This window comes from Peromyscus maniculatus, chromosome 1, assembly GCF_049852395.1.
Source record: "Peromyscus maniculatus bairdii isolate BWxNUB_F1_BW_parent chromosome 1, HU_Pman_BW_mat_3.1, whole genome shotgun sequence".
NCBI classification, from domain to species: Eukaryota; Metazoa; Chordata; class Mammalia; order Rodentia; family Cricetidae; genus Peromyscus; species Peromyscus maniculatus.
In genome coordinates this window covers 49,802,444-49,821,168 of record NC_134852.1, presented here as the reverse complement: position 1 = coordinate 49,821,168, position 18,725 = coordinate 49,802,444, and the positions used below count along the sequence as shown (strand labels likewise).

Sequence of the window (18,725 nt, the reverse complement as noted above, 5' to 3'; positions counted from 1 at the left end):
GGGAAGTTTTTATTTCCTCTTTAAGGGAGTTTTTTATTTCCTCTTTAAGGAAAGTTTTTATTTCCTCTTTAAGGTAGTTTTTCAATTCCTCTTTAAGGAAAGTTTTTATTTCCTCATTGAGGGAATGTTTTATTTCTTCTTTAAGGGCCTCTATCATCTTCTTAATGTCATTTTTAGGGTTGATTTCTTCTGTTTCTTCTGTCATGGTATGTTTAGGTCTTGCAGGTGTAGAATCACTAGGTTCTGATGTTGCCATATAGGTCTTTATGTTGTTGCCTGTATTTTTGCACTGGCGCCTACTCATCTCTTCCTCTGTGAGGTGCAGGTGGTGTCTGTGTCTGAGAGTGCCTCTCTTGTTCTAATTTTTAGTCTTGGTTTAGTAGGGGTTCTTGGTTAAATTGGTGCTTTTGGGCTATTTCTTCAGGGGCAGCTGATTTCGATCGGTGAATTATATACTTATGATTCTGGTGATCTGGTTTGGTGTCTGGGTAGCGCCTTCTTCTGTGTTCTCAGGTCACTTTTTGTTCATTTGTCAACTCCTCAGCTGATCTTGTTTCTTCAGACTTTAAACTGTAGGCATCTGAATCCTCTCCCAGATGGGTTTCAGCTGAGCAGGGTAGTCTCACCAACACCTCCAAGTTGTTGGGTTTCACAGGATCAGCAGCTGGGCCCTGGGTTGTCCTCAGACGGAGTGTTCAGATTCGTTCTGGTTCTGACCCACGGAGATAGCTTCTTCCCCAGATGTTGGGGTTAGGGGCGTCCCTGTTCCAAGCTGTGTCTGCTTGTCTCCGTCCCTGGGCCTGTTTACCTCTGCGGTCCGCCGCCAGGCCTGTATGTCCCTGTCAGCTGCCGCTGGGTCTGTCTGCCTCGGGGGGCCGCCACCGGGCCTGAATGTCCCTGTCGGCCGCTGCACGTCTACCTCAGCGGGCTGCCGCTGGGCCCGTCTACCTCCACCGGCCCCCGCCGCAGGCCTACCTGGGTCTGCTTGTCTCTGTCGCCGGGCCTGTCTACCTCTGTGGGCCGCCGCTGGGACTGAATGTCTCTGCCGGCTTCCGCCGGGCCTGAATATCTCTGTCGGCTGCCGCCGCTGGGCCCGTCTACCTCAGCGGGCTGCTGCTGGGCCCGTCTACCTCCGCGGGCCCCCGCCGCAGGCCTACCTGCGTCTGCTTGTCTCTGCCGCCGGGCCTGTCTACCTCTGTGGGCCGCCGCTGGGCCTGAATGTCTCTGCCGGCTGCTGCCGGGCCTGAATGTCCCTGTCGGCCGCTGCCGCCGGGCCCGTTTACTTCAGAGGGCCGCCGCTGGGCCCGTCTACTTCTGTGGGCCGCCACTGGGCCTGAATGTCTCTGCCGGCTGCTGCTGGGTCTGAATATCCCTGTCAGCTGCCGCTGCTGGGCCCGTCTACCTCCACCGGCCCCCGCCGCAGGCCTACCTGCGTCTGCTTGTCTCTGCCGCCGGGCCTGTCTACCTCTGTCGGACATTGGATTTTTAAGAGCATCAATTATCTTGTGTTCACTGGTCAAAAAAGTAATAATAAAATTTCCATTTAGGTGCCCTTTTTAAGTCTGGGTCATCCCACATTTTCTATAAGAACCCAATTTATAAATACTGCAGGCTTTGTGGGCCATGCAGCCTCTGACCACATATGCTCAGTCTACTTTTGTAGCTGACAGCAGTCCTGGGAGGCATTGCCAGGGACGGGTGGGATTGAGCCAAAACAAACAGCCGCCCGATGACTTCAGTCTGTCAAGACAGTTAAACAATATAAAGAAAGCCGTGGAGACTGCCGGCGGCCAGTGAGGGTGTTCTGGCCGGGGAGTCTGGCTGAGCAAGGGGACGCCTCTGAGCCGGGCCTTCCTGTGCTCTGCAGGACCAGGCTAGGGCACCTCCACACTAGCACCCTTTCCTGCTCACGCAGGCTTTCATCTAGGACCGAAATTCTGTTTATGTAAAAACTCCAATTTACCTACAGAGCGAGTCCCAGGACAGCCAGGACTACACAGAGAAACCCTGTCTTGAAAACCAAAAACCAAACCAAAACAAAAACTCCAATTTACCCTCTAAAGTCTCAACAAAGCAAACTTTTCTGTCTCTGGTTGTTTTGTTTTGTTTTTCTTCTAATTCCCTCCTTTAAAATTTTCAATTATTTTGCCAATTACAGCAAAGTGACATCAGGTTAGAAGCCAACGACTTAAAACCCACGTTCTTTGTCCCTGTGTGCAGCGACCCTGCAGTGACTTGGCTGTTCTCTCAGGTCTGGGCTCCTGAGCATGTGGGGGCTCTGGAACCCGGAGACTGGCTAAGCCTGGTGCTAGAGCAGGACTCTGCCATCACCGTGACTGTTACATTGGATTTCCCCAACAACAGCATCCCAGCCGCTGCCGAATGTGTGCACGCGTGACGGTTTCCATGCATCTCGTTTCAGGAGGAAATGAAAACCTTTAGGCTGCGAGTCCAGGAAGTGGTGAGAGAAAATGAAGACTTGCATCAGCAGTTAAATCAGAGGAGCCCCGTCACCATCGAGGAATGGCAAGTGGTGTTTGCTAACTTACAACACAATAGGAACAGGCTTCCTGGCATCGCCAGATACATAGATGCACTTTGTTTTCTAAATTAAGCACTTTACCCAGAGCCTGCACAGCTCAGTAAAACTCTGTGCACTTAGAGCAGGCATTCAGGGTGGAAGCTTAGAGCTACATGTTGAAATTTACATTTTCAGTATCCAATATATTTTATGCAGGTATCCACCAACCCAAACTAAAAAGACCATGACAGAATTAGAGCAAGAAAAACCATTAGTTTTGTATCTCTTTACCAATTCATGTCCACTCCATGCATTCACAGTCCGGTTAGTTTGGGTGTGGGTTGTTTTTATTTGTTTGTGAGGTTTTTGTGTGAGTGGGAGCTCCACCTCAGCCCCTGGCACCCTGGCATCCTATACCCAAAGAGTCTGGAATATTCTGATGGAAGATCCACCTCAACTCCCTTCCTGTAGTTGAAGTTTTCTCCAGTCCTGCCCAGCCCCACAGACCCCACAGCCGCTTATAAAATAATCACTCAAGCTTGTATTAATTACAAACTGTATGGTCTATGACAGGCTTCTTGCTAGCTAGCTCTTATATCTTAAATTAACCCATTTCTATAAATCTATACTTTGCCACGTGGCTTGTGGCTTACCAATACCTTTACATCTTGCTTCTTCTGGTGGCGGCTTGCAGCGTCTGCCTTGCCTGTCCTTTCTCTTCCTGTCTACCTGTTTGGATTTCCTGCCTGCCTCTAAGCTGCCTTGCCATAGGCCAAATGGCTTTATTTATCAACCAGTCAGAGCAACACATATTCACAGCATACAGAAAGACATCCATGCATCCCTCCCCCATCTCTTTTCCCAAACCCACCCCTTCAAAGCCCGCCAAACATGCTCCTCCCCCAGAGAGGCTCGGGACTATTCCCACAGGGTATTTAAGCTGCATCCCAGAAACAGACATGTGATTTTCTGTCTCCTCTCTGGGGAGCTGGAGAATCACTTTATCTATTAAACTGGGGCTTTTTCTAATTCGGTCTGATTTGGTTTGATATGGATTGCTGCGTCGGCGGAGAGGCTTATTGGGGTGCAAAAAACTTAGCAGTTTTCAAATTGTTTATAAAATGTTTAAAAAGGAAGAATTTCTAAGACGTGAATAAGATACAGCCCCAGTGAACTCTTCTAAATTGGACTTTCAGATGTTTGGTTTTATTCTTTGAAGTGCTGAGGATGGAACCTGGGGCCTCGGGCTGTGCTGGGCAAGTGCTCGACCACTGAGTCTCATCCCTAGCCCTCAGCTTTGGAAGACAGGTCACAATGTGTAGCTCTAAACTAGCCTTGAACTCTGCAGGCCTCGGTCTTTCCGAGTGCTCAGCTACAGTCACGTGCCACACACCTAGCTCTAAGTTGGTATCATCATCATCATCATCATCATCATCATCATTTGCCAGGTGTGGTGGTGCAACCTTTAATCCCAGTATTTAGGCAGAGGCAGGAGGATTTCTGTGAGTTTGAGGCCAACCTGGTCTACATAGGGAGTTCCAGGTCAGCCAAGGCTATGTAGTGAGATCCTATCCACAAACAAACTAAAACAAGAAAAACATTTTCAATATGGCCCTGGGCCTACAGCTCAGTGGTAGAGCACTTTATTCCCAGCCAAGGCCCTGGGTTCAGTCTGTAACACTGCAAAAAGCAAAAATAGATGAGTAAGCAAATGAATAACTAAATGTTCTAAGTAGGTTCTCAGACCGGAAGCTCATTGGCCCTGAGCGTTTGTGTCTGTGTCTGAAGCAGCTCCTCTAGGCTGTTACCGCTGCACACTTAGCTGCGTGTGGACAGGAAGGCCTGGCCACGGCTGCCCACAGCAGAGACCTGCCCTCTCCTGTTGTTTCCAGTGCTGCCCTCCCCGTCTGCTCTCTGTCACCTCACACACACCCCTCTCTGTCCCTGCCCTCTTATCCATCTCCTTTTCTTCTCCTCTCAGCCCTGTGTGACACCCCCACCTCCACCCCAGAATCCCACACAGCAGCCACGGAAGTCTAGAGATAGTTTCCAGCTGAAACTCTGAAAACAGAAATGATTAGCTTTTAGTGGGTGTGTTGTGGTTAGTATCCTTTTTCTTTCTTTCTTGAGACTAGAACTCCATGTACACCAAGTATTAAACCCACCAGCTGAGAATAAGACCAATACCACAATTTTTGAGCCAAATTGGAAGCAAGGTTTATTAAATCCTGGTCAAGATAATGGACACTGGCCAGGTCCATGCCCGGGATTCCCAGAGTATGGTGCTGAATTACATTAGTCAGGAGCTTATAAAGGAAAAACCCACAAGGCTACCTACATACTTCCCACCATACTTCATCCAGTCGGGGCAAGCATGTATCCTGATGTACTTCCTGCCTATGTACCTCCCACTTAGGTATGATCAAGCACATCTTGTGTAGTTGGGGCTACCAAGCTTGTTTACAGAAGTGAAAACATGTGTCTTGTTATCTTGCATGAACAACAGCCCCAGAATTCCAGGAATTCCAGTTACAGGCATTTTTTGATTTATAGCTCTCTTAAGCACAGTAATTTAAACTTAAAACATAATGTTAGCCATTACACAGGCTATCCTTGAACAGCCCAGACTGTCTCTCATGGGAATCAGAGGTCATACTACAAGGTCCAGGCAAGTTTAGTATGTTTTAAATGTCTGAATGTCACTGGAAAAAAAATGAAATAGTTTCTCTTCAGTGTCCAGGCATGTGTTGTACTGTCAGGCTGGCTCTTCTGAGTTTGCGGTCACTGACATGTCCTTGGGGTGGCTTGGGCCGCTGGAGACCTTGGTGCACTGTGACTCCCCTTGAACTCCCACCGCCACGCCCAGGGCGTGCCTTTCCCCCAATGCTGTGTTCTCCACTTTAACTCCTCCCTCGGGTGGCTCTTCAGGAAGGTGAGCTGGCCTCTCCTTGCCTCTTGGCTGCCCCCTATTCCTCGCACGGCCCTCTGCACCCTTGTGTAGCATCTCTCTATTCTGTTCCAGGACCTTCTCAGTGAAGTCCTTGACCACATCTGCTGTCTACATTCCTAATTTCTCCTGATTGGGGAACTTCAGGCTTAGTAGGTATCAGAAAAGTGTTAAATCTGAAGTTTCAAACTTTCTTTTTAAAAATAGATTCTTCTCTCATACAATACACCCTACTACAGTTTTTCCTCTCTCCACTCCTCCCAGCTCCCTCCCCACCTCCCCTGTCCCCCAGATCCACTCCCCCTCCATTTCCTCTTCAGAAAAGAGCAGGCCTCCAAGTGAGGACAGCCAGACAGGACAAAACAAGATACAGTAAGACAAGCCCTCCTATTGAGGCTGGGGAAGGCAGCCTTGTAGGAAAGGAGTCCCAGGAGCAGGCAAAAGAGTCAGAGACACACCTGCTCCGCCTGTTAGGCGTCTCAAAGAACACCAAGCTAACAGCCGTAATGTATCTGCAGAGGACCTGGTGCAGACCCCTGCAGGGCCTGTGATTGCTGCTTCAGGGTCTGTGAGTCCATGTGAGCCCTGCAGAATTAATTCAGTGGGCCGTGTTCTGGGATCCTGCTGCACCCCCTCTGACTCCTACAGTCTCTCCTCCCCCTCTTCTGCAGGGTTCCCTGAGCTCTGAGAGGAGGGACCTGATGGAGACCTCCATTTCACTGATTGTTTTTTTCCGGTCGATTGGTTCTACCGTAGCTCTCTGGGCTAACCAGTCTCTGGTTCTTGGCCATCCAAGCAGTATCAGGCATGAGCTATCTCTCTTGTGGCGTGGGCCTCAAGTTAAACCAAACATTGGTTGGCCACTGCCATAAGTTCTGCACCACCATTGCCCCAGCACATCTTGCAAGCAGGACAGATTGCAGGTGGAGGGTTTTGTGGCTGGGTTGGTGTCCAGGTTTCCCTGTAGCCTGCAGAGTCCTTTCTGACACCAAAGAGACGAGAATGTAGGGGTGAAGGCTCCAAGCCCACACCAGCTTGACTTCTCTGTTCAGTGAGCTGTGTGGAAGTTGTCCCCAGCAATGTCCCCTCCTGTCAGTTTCCAGAAAGTGACCTTCTGTCCTAGCATCGCCTGGGTTGTTTAGGGATCTCCACAGGACCTGATTGGCCAGCACCAACAACTCAACCAAATGTAACCCAGTCCCACTACTGGGGGCCTTGCCTGGCTATAAAAGATAATCAGTTCAGATTCCGCATCCTCCATTACTAGGAGTCCTTACTAGGGTCACCCTCCTAGATTCCAGAAGTCTCCATTGTAGTAGGTTTACACACACACACACACACACACACACACACACACACACACACACACACGCGCGCGCGCGCTCCCCAGTTCCAGCTGTCTCTCCTGTATTCTCTTCCTCCACCCTGCATCCTTCCTGCTCCCATCCTTACCCTCCCTGAGTCCACCACAAAATTTCCCCTTCCCAGAGAGATCCGTGCATCCCCAACTAGAGCCTTCCTCTTTGCCTAACCTCTCTTTGTGATTTATAGTTTATCATGTACTTAACAGCTAATATCTGCGTGTGAGTGAATACATCCATGTTCGTCTTCCTGGGTTTAGGTCATCTCACTCAGGATGGTTTTTCCTACTTTTGAAAAATAGAAGAAAGGACCCTGTAAAAGAATGGCATGGTGACACCTGCTGGGAGCACGAGGCAGGGGGATCATGGTTTCGGGGCAGCCTGAATTTCATGTGGATACTTGTCTCAGAAAACAGTAGAAGGTGGAAGGGGCTGAGGAAGGACGGAGGAACAAGTAAATGTCGGGAAGGAAAGTCCGAGGTGGAGCAGCGTGAGGGGCAGTGAGGAGGCTGACTTGCGCCCCTTGGGCAGCACCACTCTGGGGGTGCGGGCAGCATGCTCAGTCACTGTCGCCCTAGGCTGGCTCCTCCTTTCTGCTGTACTGTGGGCAGTAACATTTACTGAGGCAACACCTAAGGTCCTCCAGCCATCCGGCTGGAATTTTCAGTTATGAAAGTTGAACTGAAATGCGATTTACAATGCATCGCATAAATAGGGGGCTTTCTCATGGAAAAATCAAGGCTGGGGTGTGGTATAGTTTTAAGACACTATTTCAAAGCCATCTAATAAGTTGGGGTTCCCCCCCCCCGGTTTATTCTTAATATTTACTCACTTCTTTTCCCCACCCTCTCTATCTGAATTCGCTCCTTTTCTGTCTCTCGTTAGAAAAGATCAGGTTTCTAAGTGATAACAACACAACATTACTTTTTTAAAGCCATCTCACTGCCGGTCCAATCTGGCCTCCAACAGAGCTCCTCCTGTTGCGGTTTCCCAAGTGTTGGGATTCTGGGCTTGTAGCACACACCTGGGTTGGTTGGTTTATTTGTTTTTTAAAGAGTTACAAAAAATTTTTTTTAATATGTGTGATATCTTGTCTACATACCATGTGTGTGCCTGGTGTCCTTGGAGGCCAGAAGAGGGCATGGGATGCTCTGGAACTAGAGTTACAGATGGTTTTGAGCTGCCATGTGGGTTCTGGGAATCAAACCCAGGTCGTCTGGAAGAGCAGCCAGTGCTCTTGGCCTCTGAGCCACCTCTCTGGCATTTTATTTTTACTTCTTGGGACATTAAAGTCTCACAAAGTTGTCTAGGCCTGCCCTCAAGTCCTGGACTCAAGCAGCTATGGTGATATTTTTTCTTTGCATTGGTTCAGTGTTTCTTATTGAATAGACGGTTACTTCTACAAGCAGCCCTCCTGCTTCCGCCTCAGGAATGCTTGGACTTGTAAGTGCAGCTACCATGAGCAGCTGCTATATGAGTCCCAAAATAAAATGGGACCTCCCAGCATCCAAAAAAGTTATGTGGGTTTCGAAACAATTATTTGGGTGTGGGGATCGGACGCTTCAGTGTAGGGAACACAACTGGCCACTTTGTGGCTGTCTCACCTGGGTGTCATGCACATGGCAGTCCTCTGACCTCTGCCTCTGCGTGCACGTGAACGTCACCTCTTGTCGTAGCTGGTGCATCCTTCATCAGGCATTATTGCTGCTCTCTCTCCCATTCACTGTGCGTGGCAGCATCTGCTCTGTAACTAACGTGGTCAACACAAAACATGCCCAGGTGTTGACCCACACTGGGGCACATGTCTGTGCTTGCCCAGAACCTGAGGACAGTGTTTAATCTTTTGAATCAATCATAGGAAGCAGCTTCAGGCTCAAGCAGAGCTGGTTCTAGATGAGAACAAGCTGTTGATAGAGCAGTTGGAGATTCAGCAAACAAAAGCCAGGGACACCCACCAGGAGCACCTCCAAGAAGGTGAGTCATAGTGATGTCCTATTAGACGGGCGGGGTAGGGATCGTCCTTTTCACAACTGTAAGCTGGTGTGTTAGCTGCATTCCCACAGTTGGCCCTGCCGGCAGCCTGTGTGCTCTCTGATCCCTCATGGGATCAGGTGAAGTCAGGCTGTACGGTAGGGTAGCATCTGGGAAGTTGGAGAAGTTCTAGAATGAAGCATTTGAAACAACCCAAGACTGTGTTCTCAAATATTTCTTGACTGCACAAAGAAGTAGAACTTTACTGTGCCCCCTTCCCACCCTCTCCCACCCCAGTATGCCAAGAAGCACTTTTACACCCAGTTACAGTCTGTCTTAGTCAGTGCACTGCTGCTGCGAGGGGCCTCCGTGACCAGGCAGTCTCGGAAAGAAAACCTTTCATTGGAGGCTTGCTACAGTTTCAGAGCTTAGTCCCTTATCATGGGGGGAGCTTGGTAGAACACACATGGTGCAGGAGAAGGAGCTGAGGGCTTTCACAGGCACAGAGAGAGAGAGAGAGAGAGAGAGAGAGAGAGAGAGAGAGAGAGAGAACGAACATGAGAGTCTGGGCCTGGCTTGGGCTTTTGAAACCTCAGAGCCCACCTGCAATGGCACACCTCCTCCAACAAGGCCACGCCTCCTAATCCTTCTAATCCTTTCAAACAGTGCCACTCCCTGGTGACTAAGCATTCAAATACAGGAGGCTATGGAAGCCATTTGTAATCAGATCACCACACATCCCTAACCCTAGGGTTTTGAGAAAGGGTCTGCTGTGTAGTCCAGGCTGGCCCAGAACTGCCAGAGAGTCCAGGGCGCCATGAAATCATAGTCCTCCCTATTCTACCTGTGCAAGGGTAACTGGTGTGTACCAGCACTTCTGGCTGAGCCTCGGTTCTTTCTTCTGTCGGGGCTGAGGACATCGTAGGTTAAACCTCTGGTTCTCCAGGGCTTCCCATGAGGTTCCCTTCTCCCATGGGTCCCTCCCTGTTCCTAGAGCCATAGCAGAAAGCAGTGCTCTCCAAAGTGAGCCAAGTTGAGAGTTTTCCTCTTGCTTTGATTAAAACAAAGTAGGAGCCCCCAGAATATCTCCCCCCCCCCCCCCCCGCCAGTTCTCCTTGAAGATTGGAGTCACGGGACAAGAGTCTGAAACAGGCTGTCTCTTCTGATTGCTGTGAGCCTCCCTGTTTCCTCTGTCCCTGCTCACAGAACAACTGCCTCTGCCTCCGAGTTGCTGGGTAACAGGCGAGTTCCACCAAGTCTGCTCTATTTTTTCTTGTGTGCGGTGCTGGGGATTGAACCCGAGGCTTCAGGCATGTGAAACAAGCACTCTGCAGCCCTAAAAGGTCATTTTTGTAGCTGACTGATTTTTTCAGTAATCAGACGAGGGCCTTTGCAAGCTAGGCAAACAGCAAGCCATTGAGCTACATCCCTACCTTCCTTTTGTTTGGTTGGTTTTTGTTTTTTTGAGACAGGGTTTCTCTGTGTAGCCCTGGCTGGCCTGGAACTCTCTTTGTAGACCAGGCTGTCCTTGAACTCACAGAGATCCACCTGCCTCTGCCTCTCAAGTGCCACCACCACCCACCTACCTCTCTTCTTTTTTAAAGATAAATTTTTGAGATAGGATCTCCCTGTGTGGCCTATTCTAGCCAGAGCTCATGATCCTCCTGCCTCAGACCCCCGAGTGTATCACCACGCCTGGCCAACACTCATGTTTTCATCAAGTCTTCTGTGCCAAGTCTTGATCTTGTTCCCTTCCAGTTTCTAAGCTGACTAAACAGCTTGTGCTCCTGGAGGCCAAGACCCAGAGCCAGGAGCAGCAGCTGGTGGAGAGCAAGGAGCAGCTGGGGAGCTTACAGGCCAGATGCCAGGAACTCAATACACAGCTGGACAGCAAGATCGCCGTAGACGTTCATACGTCGATTGTCAATGAACTAAAAAGGTGAGAGCGTTCTCTGAAAGCAGAAGCTTGCCTGAGCCCTCTGTGTGAGACGGAGAGCAGACAGAGGTTGTTCAGCTTTTGGTTGAGCTCTCCATGTGAAATGTGGAGCTGACAGTTGTTCAACTTTTGTTTTGTTTTTTTGGGTGTTCACTAGGGCTTAGAATCTGGCTGCCGGCCATCTGCTTCCTTTTAGTTCCACTTGATTTTACATGACTACACTGTACCCAGCATGTGCTATACATATACCACAATGCACTGTACTCATGGTGCACTGTACCCAGGGTGCAATGTACCCAGGGTGTGCTGTACACAGGGTGCACTGTACCCAGGGTGTGCTGTACCCAGGGTGCATTATACACAGGGTGCGCTGTACCCAGGGTGCATTATACACAGGGTGCGCTGTACCCAGGGTGCACTGTGCTGTGTGTGTGTCACTATCCATACATGTCTGCTGTTTCTTGTCCTTCAGCCAGTTGCGAAAGGAAGAAGAGAAAGACAGTGCTGAGATGGAGGAGCTGCTGGAAAAGCTGACAGCCCTACAGGTGCAGAAGAAGAGCCTGCTTCTGCAGAAAAGCAGCTGGGTCAGCAGAAACAGAGCACTCGAGGCTGAGCTAGAGCGCATGCGCAAGACAAACAGGTAGGTGTGTGTGTGTGGGTGTGGGTGTGTGTGTGTGCGCGCGCGTGCAAATACGCATCTCATTTCCTTGTTATCTTCATTTTATTCCCTTTCTCTGATAAGGACAATAAAATGGAAAATAAACCAAAGGGACAGTACCGGAATAGAAGTGTAACAAGCTTTTCTGTTGATCTATAGTTCATAAGTCTGTGGTTCAGATATTGATAACCACATGGCAACCCTGGGCTCTAGACGGTCTCCTAACTACCCCCTCAAAGCCTGTTTTTCCATTACTACATCCCAGTTTTTCTTTTTCAGTTTTTAATACTTATACATTTATTTATTGTTTTTGGATTATCTTTTATTCTTTGACTTATGCATTTATGTGTACATTGGATCTTGATCAACTCCTCCCTTCCTTACCTATACACATACACACAACACCCAAACATACACACAAAACACATACACACACCTACACACACCACACACCTGCACACACATACACCTGCACACACATCGGCACATACACATACCACACAATCACACACACACACACACACCACACACCACGCACCACACACCTGCACACACACACCTGCACATATACCGGCACATACACATTCCACACATACACACACCACACACACCTGCACACACATACACCAGCACATACACATACCACACACCCACAAACCACACATACCACACAATCACACACACACACACACACACACACACACACACACACACACAAACACACCACACACCTGTACACACATACACCTGCACATGCACCAGCACATACACATACCACACACCTACAAACCACACACACACACACACATACAAACACACCACACACCTGTACACACATACACCTGCACATGCACCAGCACATACACATACCACACACCTACAAACCACACACACACACACACACACACACACACACACGCACACACACACCAGTACATCCCCTTCTTGCCTTCATGTGGGATCCCATTTTCAAAAATATCTTTTAAATACAAGTCAAAAAGTTAGGAGAATAAGTCGGGCGGTGGTGGCACATGCCTGTAATCCCAGCACTTGGGAGGCAGAGGCAGGCGGATCTCAGTGAGTTCGAGGCCAGCCTGGTCTACAGAGTGAGTTCCAGGAAAGGTGCAAAGCTACACAGAGAAACCCTGTCTCGGAAAACCAAAAAAAACCAAAAAGTTAGGAGAATAATATTTAATTAGCTGATTTATTGCTAGGCATTTTATGAGTGCTGTTCTTTTTGTATGTTTGTTTGTGACAGGGCCCACACTGTAGGGCAGGCTGGCCTGGAACTCTAGCAGGCTCCCTGGAGCAGCCTCCAAGTGTGGGCATGAGAGCATGCCACACAGTTGACCTTTGAGTCTTGTTAACTGGACACCTGGCTTCAAGTTAGATTCATTTACTTCTCGAAACTGAAAAGAAGATGTGTACTGGTGGACAGTATTAATTAATTAATTCTGTGGGGTTAGGGGTTGGGATCCAGGGCCTTGTAAATACTAGCCAAGCACTCTATCACTAATCCTCACCCTGGCCCTGAGTGTAGTTTTTAAATATTAACTGGTAGCCAAGTGTCGAGGCATATGCCTTTAATCCCAGCATTCAGGAAGTAGAGACAGGTGGATCTATGTGAGTCTGAGACTAATCTGGTCTACACAGTGGGTTTCAGGATAGCCAGGACTATGTAGGGAGACTGTCTCAAAAACACTAAAATTGTGTGTGTGTGTGTGTGTGTGTGTGTGTGTGTGTGTGTGTGTGTGTGTGTGTGAATGTACATGTACATATATACACACATACAGGGTTTTTGTTTTGTTTTTTTGTTTTTTTCAAGACAGGGTTTCTCTGTGTAGTTTTGGTTTCTGTACTAGATCTTGCTTTATAGACCAGGCTGGCCTCGAACTCACAGAGATCTGCCTGGCTCTGCCTCCCGAGTGCTGGGATTAAAGGTGTGCGCCACCACCACCCAGCCACATACTGGTTTCTAAACATATATTTGTGTACATATATTCACCCTGCCCAAGTTACACAGGCTCATGTTTTCCCCACTGGGGATCTCTGCAGGCAATACCAAAAGAAAATTGATGTCCTCAGAAAGCAGGTGGAAAAGGCCATGGGGAAGGAGATGTCTGCTCATCAGTACCTGGCACACCTGGTGGGCTTGGCAGAGAATGTCACCAAGGAACGAGACAGTCTTAAGTATCTGGTGAGTTTCCTTGAAGTTATGTTCTCTAAACTTAAGCTTCATATGCAAATGTGACTTCAAGACTATTTTTAAAGCAAATCTATAAAATTCTTATTTTTGTATTTCAACTGCACTTCCAAGTTATTCAGAATGTTATCTTTTAACCATGGGCAAAAACTTTTTTTTTTTTTGAGACAAGATATTGCTGCATAGCCTAGGCTGCCTTCAAACTCATGATCCTCCTGCAGTAGCCTCCAAACATGTTTTAAAGAAAATCAACCAGAACGTCTATATAACAGCAAAGGTTATTTTAGAAGGTGAGGTGTGGGGCCAGCTGTGGTGGTGCCCATGTCCACCGCACAGCAGTGGTGCATCTGTGCGCCCCTTGTCCAGTGCCTGAAGGGTTCCCACCAGCAGTGAGTCCTGAGAATCACAGACACGGGACTGCAGGGACAGCTCGGTCGTTGAGCGCATGCTCCATGTGTGCAAGGCCCTGGGTTTGATTCCCAGCACTGAGGGAGGGAGGCAGAAGCAGACTCCTGGAGTTAGCTAGAGAACACTTGTAGATGTAGTCTCAGTAAGGGAATTAAGTCCGTTATTGGTGTACTAGATGCTGGCGCAGTGCACTGTAGATGAACTTCTAAATGGTCTTATTAAATAAAAAACACGGAGCCAAATATAGGGGTGAAAGCCTTAGATCAGGGAAATAGGAAAAGCCACCAGCCAACCTTACCTCTCCAGCTCTGCAGCTTCCAAATGTGAGCTACTTCCTGTCTACCCACGCCTTTGTTCTGCCCTCTCATTGGCTCTTAGCCCAGCTACCTCACTTCCTTGTCACTGCCTGTCTGTACAGACCTCCAGGTCTCTATGGTTCTGCCCTCTCATTGGCTCTTAGCCCAGCTACCTCCCTTCCTTGTCACTGCCTGTCTGTACAGACCTCCAGGTCTCTATGGTTGGTACTGGAATTGAAGGCATGTGTCACCACACTGTTCCCTAGTATGGCCTTGAACTCACAGAGACCCTGCCTGCTAAGTGATCGGGACTAAGGGCATGTGCTGCCTGACTTTGTTTACTTAAAATGACTGGCCTTTCCCCCCTGATCTCCAGGCAAGCTTTATTTATCAAGCACAAATAAAATATCACCACAGTGCACAGCCAGTAAGAGTCTGGTACAGTTCTAGACCTTCCCACACTGATTCAGAAAGATGTCTGCAGCAGATTGTGTGGTCGGAGAACACAGCTGCTGTCCGTGTTGAGTCCTGTGCATCAGAAAGGTCTGACAGTGAGTTGCCTCCAAGGGGCGGACTTCCGGGTGACGTTTTATAAGTCTTTTCCTTGTTTGAATTTTCTCTTCTGTGTGTTTTAGACACAAAGCACTCCCTGCGTATAAGCGTGGGTGGTTTTTCAACATTGCAGTTGCTATTGCTGGCATGTCCAGTTAGAAGGCAGAGGTTAATGAGTGCCGTGATGAGAGACCAAGGGGACATCACGAGAGTCAGAGACGAGGGTGGGAGCTGTCGGGAAGTGTGAGGAAGTTCCTCCCCAGGGCAGTGGGCAGAGGAAGAAGTAGAAATAGCAGGCACTTGAGGATGTCGCTTCTCATTTTTAATAAAAAAAATGCTGATTGGATGTGTCGTGATATTATCTGTCGTTGGTGTTACCAGGCATTGTTCACAATGTGACGGTAGCTGGCGCGCTCCAGTAAGTCTCACTGTACGTTACTGGCAATTTAAAACCTGGGATTGATTATTATTGTGCAGGAGTGAGTGAGTGTCCATGTGTGTCAGTGCATATGAGTTGACAGTCCGAAGACAACCTTCTCCCTCCCACTGGGTGTCCACTGAGCCATCTCTCAGGCCCCATTGCTGGCACTTTCTGAGTCCTTCCTGACTTTGACCCAGCGTGCTAGGAACCTTGAAGCCATTCAGATCTTCTGACTGGGACTTCTCTCGAGAAGCTGCTGTCCTGACCACAGTGCTGATGTTTCCTGTCACAGCACCTAGTGCCCCTTCCCTCCATGTGCCCATTGGACTGTTGAAAGGGCAGGCAAAAGCCTGTTGGAAGGTGCCAAGCAAAACTGCTCCCCTGGAGTACCTTCCTGAGTACCTGCCTGCTGCTACAGTGTCACGGTGAATGTGAAGCTGTCTTATCCCAGGGCAGGACACGTGGGGACCCCTCACCTCCCACCTGGGTGGGACAGTCTTTTGTGGTGCAGTGGAGATACTTTCCAACTTCAAGTGGCCCATTCAGGCCCACAGCTCAGCCTTGTGGACCAGGCATGGAAATACAGCTGGAAGGTACACACTCTATATAAATACTTAAAAGTTGTAAATTTCGACCACTTGATCTTTTAATAGCCTGAAAAGCCAGACACTGAGTCAGACCTGGACGTGGGCAGCGGTGCTGTCATGCTCCTGACTCCGCTCCTCAGCAGGACCTGGGATACACCAAGGCCCTTGGCCACATGAGGAGGGGTGTGTGGAAGCTGGCAGGGCACTTGGAGTCCCGTATTGCACAGACCAGGGTGACATTGGCTTCCCTGCTGTCACATCCCTCCTGCTCTCGGTGTCCCGTGACCCTCCCACCCCTGCAGTCTTTAGGAAAGGCCTCCACTTTGCTCTGGGCAGTGTCCTGATGGCCAGGGGTCACATGGGACTTCACAGGGCCCCATTGGTTTCACCTCCATTTACACCTCTCTGGGGGAGACAGTGGTCTGAGGAACAGACGTGATAAGATTGGATACTTCTTCCTGGGGTTTGGAGTAAGCTGTTTAACTTTCTCCGTCAGATCTTTCCTTTCTAGGCTGCCTTAGGAAGACGCCCCACACATTTCTCTTTAATTAGCAGCTGGGACCCTTCACAGTGTGTGGGAGCTTGTTTCCCGTCTGGGTGTCTGTGCAAATTGCTTGACTTTAGATGACATCCCTCTTGGCTTGTCTGCCATGTTGGTGTGAGAAGAACTTCGGGTGTTATATTATTCCCTTGTGTTTTGTTGTGATCAAATTAGGCAAGTGACAGGCTTGCTTTTATCACAGCAATTATTCCTTGAATACTACTGAAGGAACCATGACTGAAAGCTACTTATGGAAGGAAGAGTCTATTCTGGCTTATGGTTCCAGAGGAAGAGTCCATGATGGCAGGCATGACCACAGGCAGCCAGAGCAGGAAGCTGGGAGGAGATCACATCTCACACACACAGAGGAAGTAGGGTGAGGTTATCAACTCTCATAACTCACACTCAGTGACACACTTGCTCCAGCAAGTCTCCACCTCCTAAAGGTCCATCCGTCCCCAAACAGTGCCACCTACTGGGGACCAAGTTCAAATACCTGAGACTGGGCAACACCTCATCCAAACTACCACAGGAATGCTGTGTCCACTAGGATAGAGACGTGTTCTGAAGCTCTTAAAGGCCTGCTCTGAGGGACCCCAGATCCTCCTGTCCTACCTAGAGATGCCCACCCCAGATCCTCCTGTCCTACCTAGAGATGCCCAGCATGGACCCAGTCCTTGTTGGTCCTTAGCCCTTGTCCAAGCTCTACCCACAGCCCTCTCTCAGGGAGTATGGGAGCCCAAGTGGAGCTTGTTTGTGAGTGGGGATGTTCTTGGCAAATAGTTTGTGTGTGTGTGTGTGTGTGTGTGTGTGTGTGTGTGTGTGTGTGTGTGTGTGTGTGTGACTAGGGATTGGACCTGGGGCCTCACAAATGCTAGACAAGTGGTGTGCCAGGGAACTGAAACCCAGAGCAATTCCTAGGACTTTCCGTGTAAGCTACAGTAATGCTTCTATTTCCACCCTCTCCTCAGGCTCAGTGTTTAGAGAGTGAGAAGCACGGAGTCCTCAACAAAATCCTGAAAGGCAACATTCGCCTGGGAAAGCTGGAGGAGAGGGTGAAGGTAAGCGGCCATCAGTGCCCCCACGTGAAAGGGAGTCTGTGCGGCATGTCTGTCTCTCACACAGGAAGAAAAGCTGGGCTGGGCTTTGCCGGCAGACAGCACCTTGTGCCTCCTCAGATAAGCTGTGGTTTGCTGCACCGTGAAACACTAAGCAATTGTTTGTTTAAAAGAAAAATACAAGGAAGTCTGCTGGCTCCATGGTTAAATGATGTCACTAAAAAAACATGTTTTTTTTTAAGTTTTTGTTTTGTTTTGTTTGTTTTTTTAAACATGGAAATATAAAAGCTGTATACAATTCTTTTTTGTTTTTCGAAACAGGGTTTCTCTGTATAACAGCCCTAGATGTCCTACAACTGGCTTTGTAGACCAGGCTGGCCTTGAACTCACAGAGATCCAATAAAAGGCATGTGCCACCACCACCCGGCCCCACTTCTTTTTTAAGAAGAGACATATCAGCTTGGTGGTGGTGCACACCTTTAATCCCAGCACTTGGGAGGCAGAGGCAGGAGGATCTCTGTGAGTTTGAGGCTAGCCTGGTCTATAAAACCAGTTCTAAGACAGTCAGGACTTTTATACAGAGAAACCCTGTCTCCGAGAGAGAGAGAGAGAGAGAGAGAGAGAGAGAGAGAGAGAGAGAGAGAGAGAGAGAGAGAGAGAGAGAGAGAGAGAGACTGAGAGAGACTTCTTTTTATTTTATGTGTCTGAGTGTTTACCCGAATGTATGTCTGTGCCATGAACATTCCTGGTGCCTGCAGAGATCAGAAAGTAGCAGATCCCCTGAACCCAAGTTATAGATGGTTGTGAGCCAAACCTAGGTCTCCTCTGGAAAAGCTGCCCCTGCTCTTAAGTACTAAACCATCTCCCAAGACTCCTAGATGTATTTTTTATTATTTTTATTTTTTATTTTTATTTTTTCCCCGAGACAGGGTTTGTCTGTGTAGCTCTGGCTGTCCTGGAAGTCACTCTGTAGACCAGGCTGGCCTTGAACTCAGAGATCTGCCTGACTCGACCTCCCGAGTTCTGAGATTAAAGGTGTGCACCATCACCTCCTAGCAATTTTTTAAAATTCATTTTTTATTTTATGTGTATGGGTATCTTGTCTACATATATGTTTGGCCATCATGTGGGATCCTCTGGAACTGGGGTTAAGGATGGTTGTTAACCACATGTGGGTGCTGGGAATTGAACTTGGGTCCTCTGCAAGGGCAGCCAGTGGTTGTAACTGCCGAGCCACCTCTCCAGCCTCAAGACTCATTTTTCAG

General features: G+C 48.8%; 1 protein-coding gene across 8 annotated transcripts in view; it reads left to right on the top strand.

Annotated features, from left to right (window-relative positions):
• The window catches only part of Cep89 (centrosomal protein 89), a 62,184-nt gene that overhangs the window by 34,464 nt on the left and 8,995 nt on the right, over positions 1 to 18,725 (top strand). For 7 of the 8 annotated variants that reach the window (XR_013053081.1, XR_013053078.1, XR_013053083.1 and 4 more), the window contains exons 12-17: positions 2,423 to 2,526; positions 8,688 to 8,803; positions 10,559 to 10,739; positions 11,209 to 11,376; positions 13,450 to 13,591; positions 17,374 to 17,463. Coding sequence is in view for 4 of the 8 variants with exons in the window: in XM_042275564.2 (XP_042131498.1) it covers positions 2,423 to 2,526; positions 8,688 to 8,803; positions 10,559 to 10,739; positions 11,209 to 11,376; positions 13,450 to 13,591; positions 17,374 to 17,463 (801 nt within the window). In the remaining 4 variants the exon portion in view is untranslated. Of the gene's footprint in view, positions 1 to 2,422; positions 2,531 to 8,687; positions 8,804 to 10,558; positions 10,740 to 11,208; positions 11,377 to 13,449; positions 13,592 to 17,373; positions 17,464 to 18,725 lie in introns of all 8 variants that reach the window. The other variant, XM_076577661.1, reaches the window with a different exon arrangement.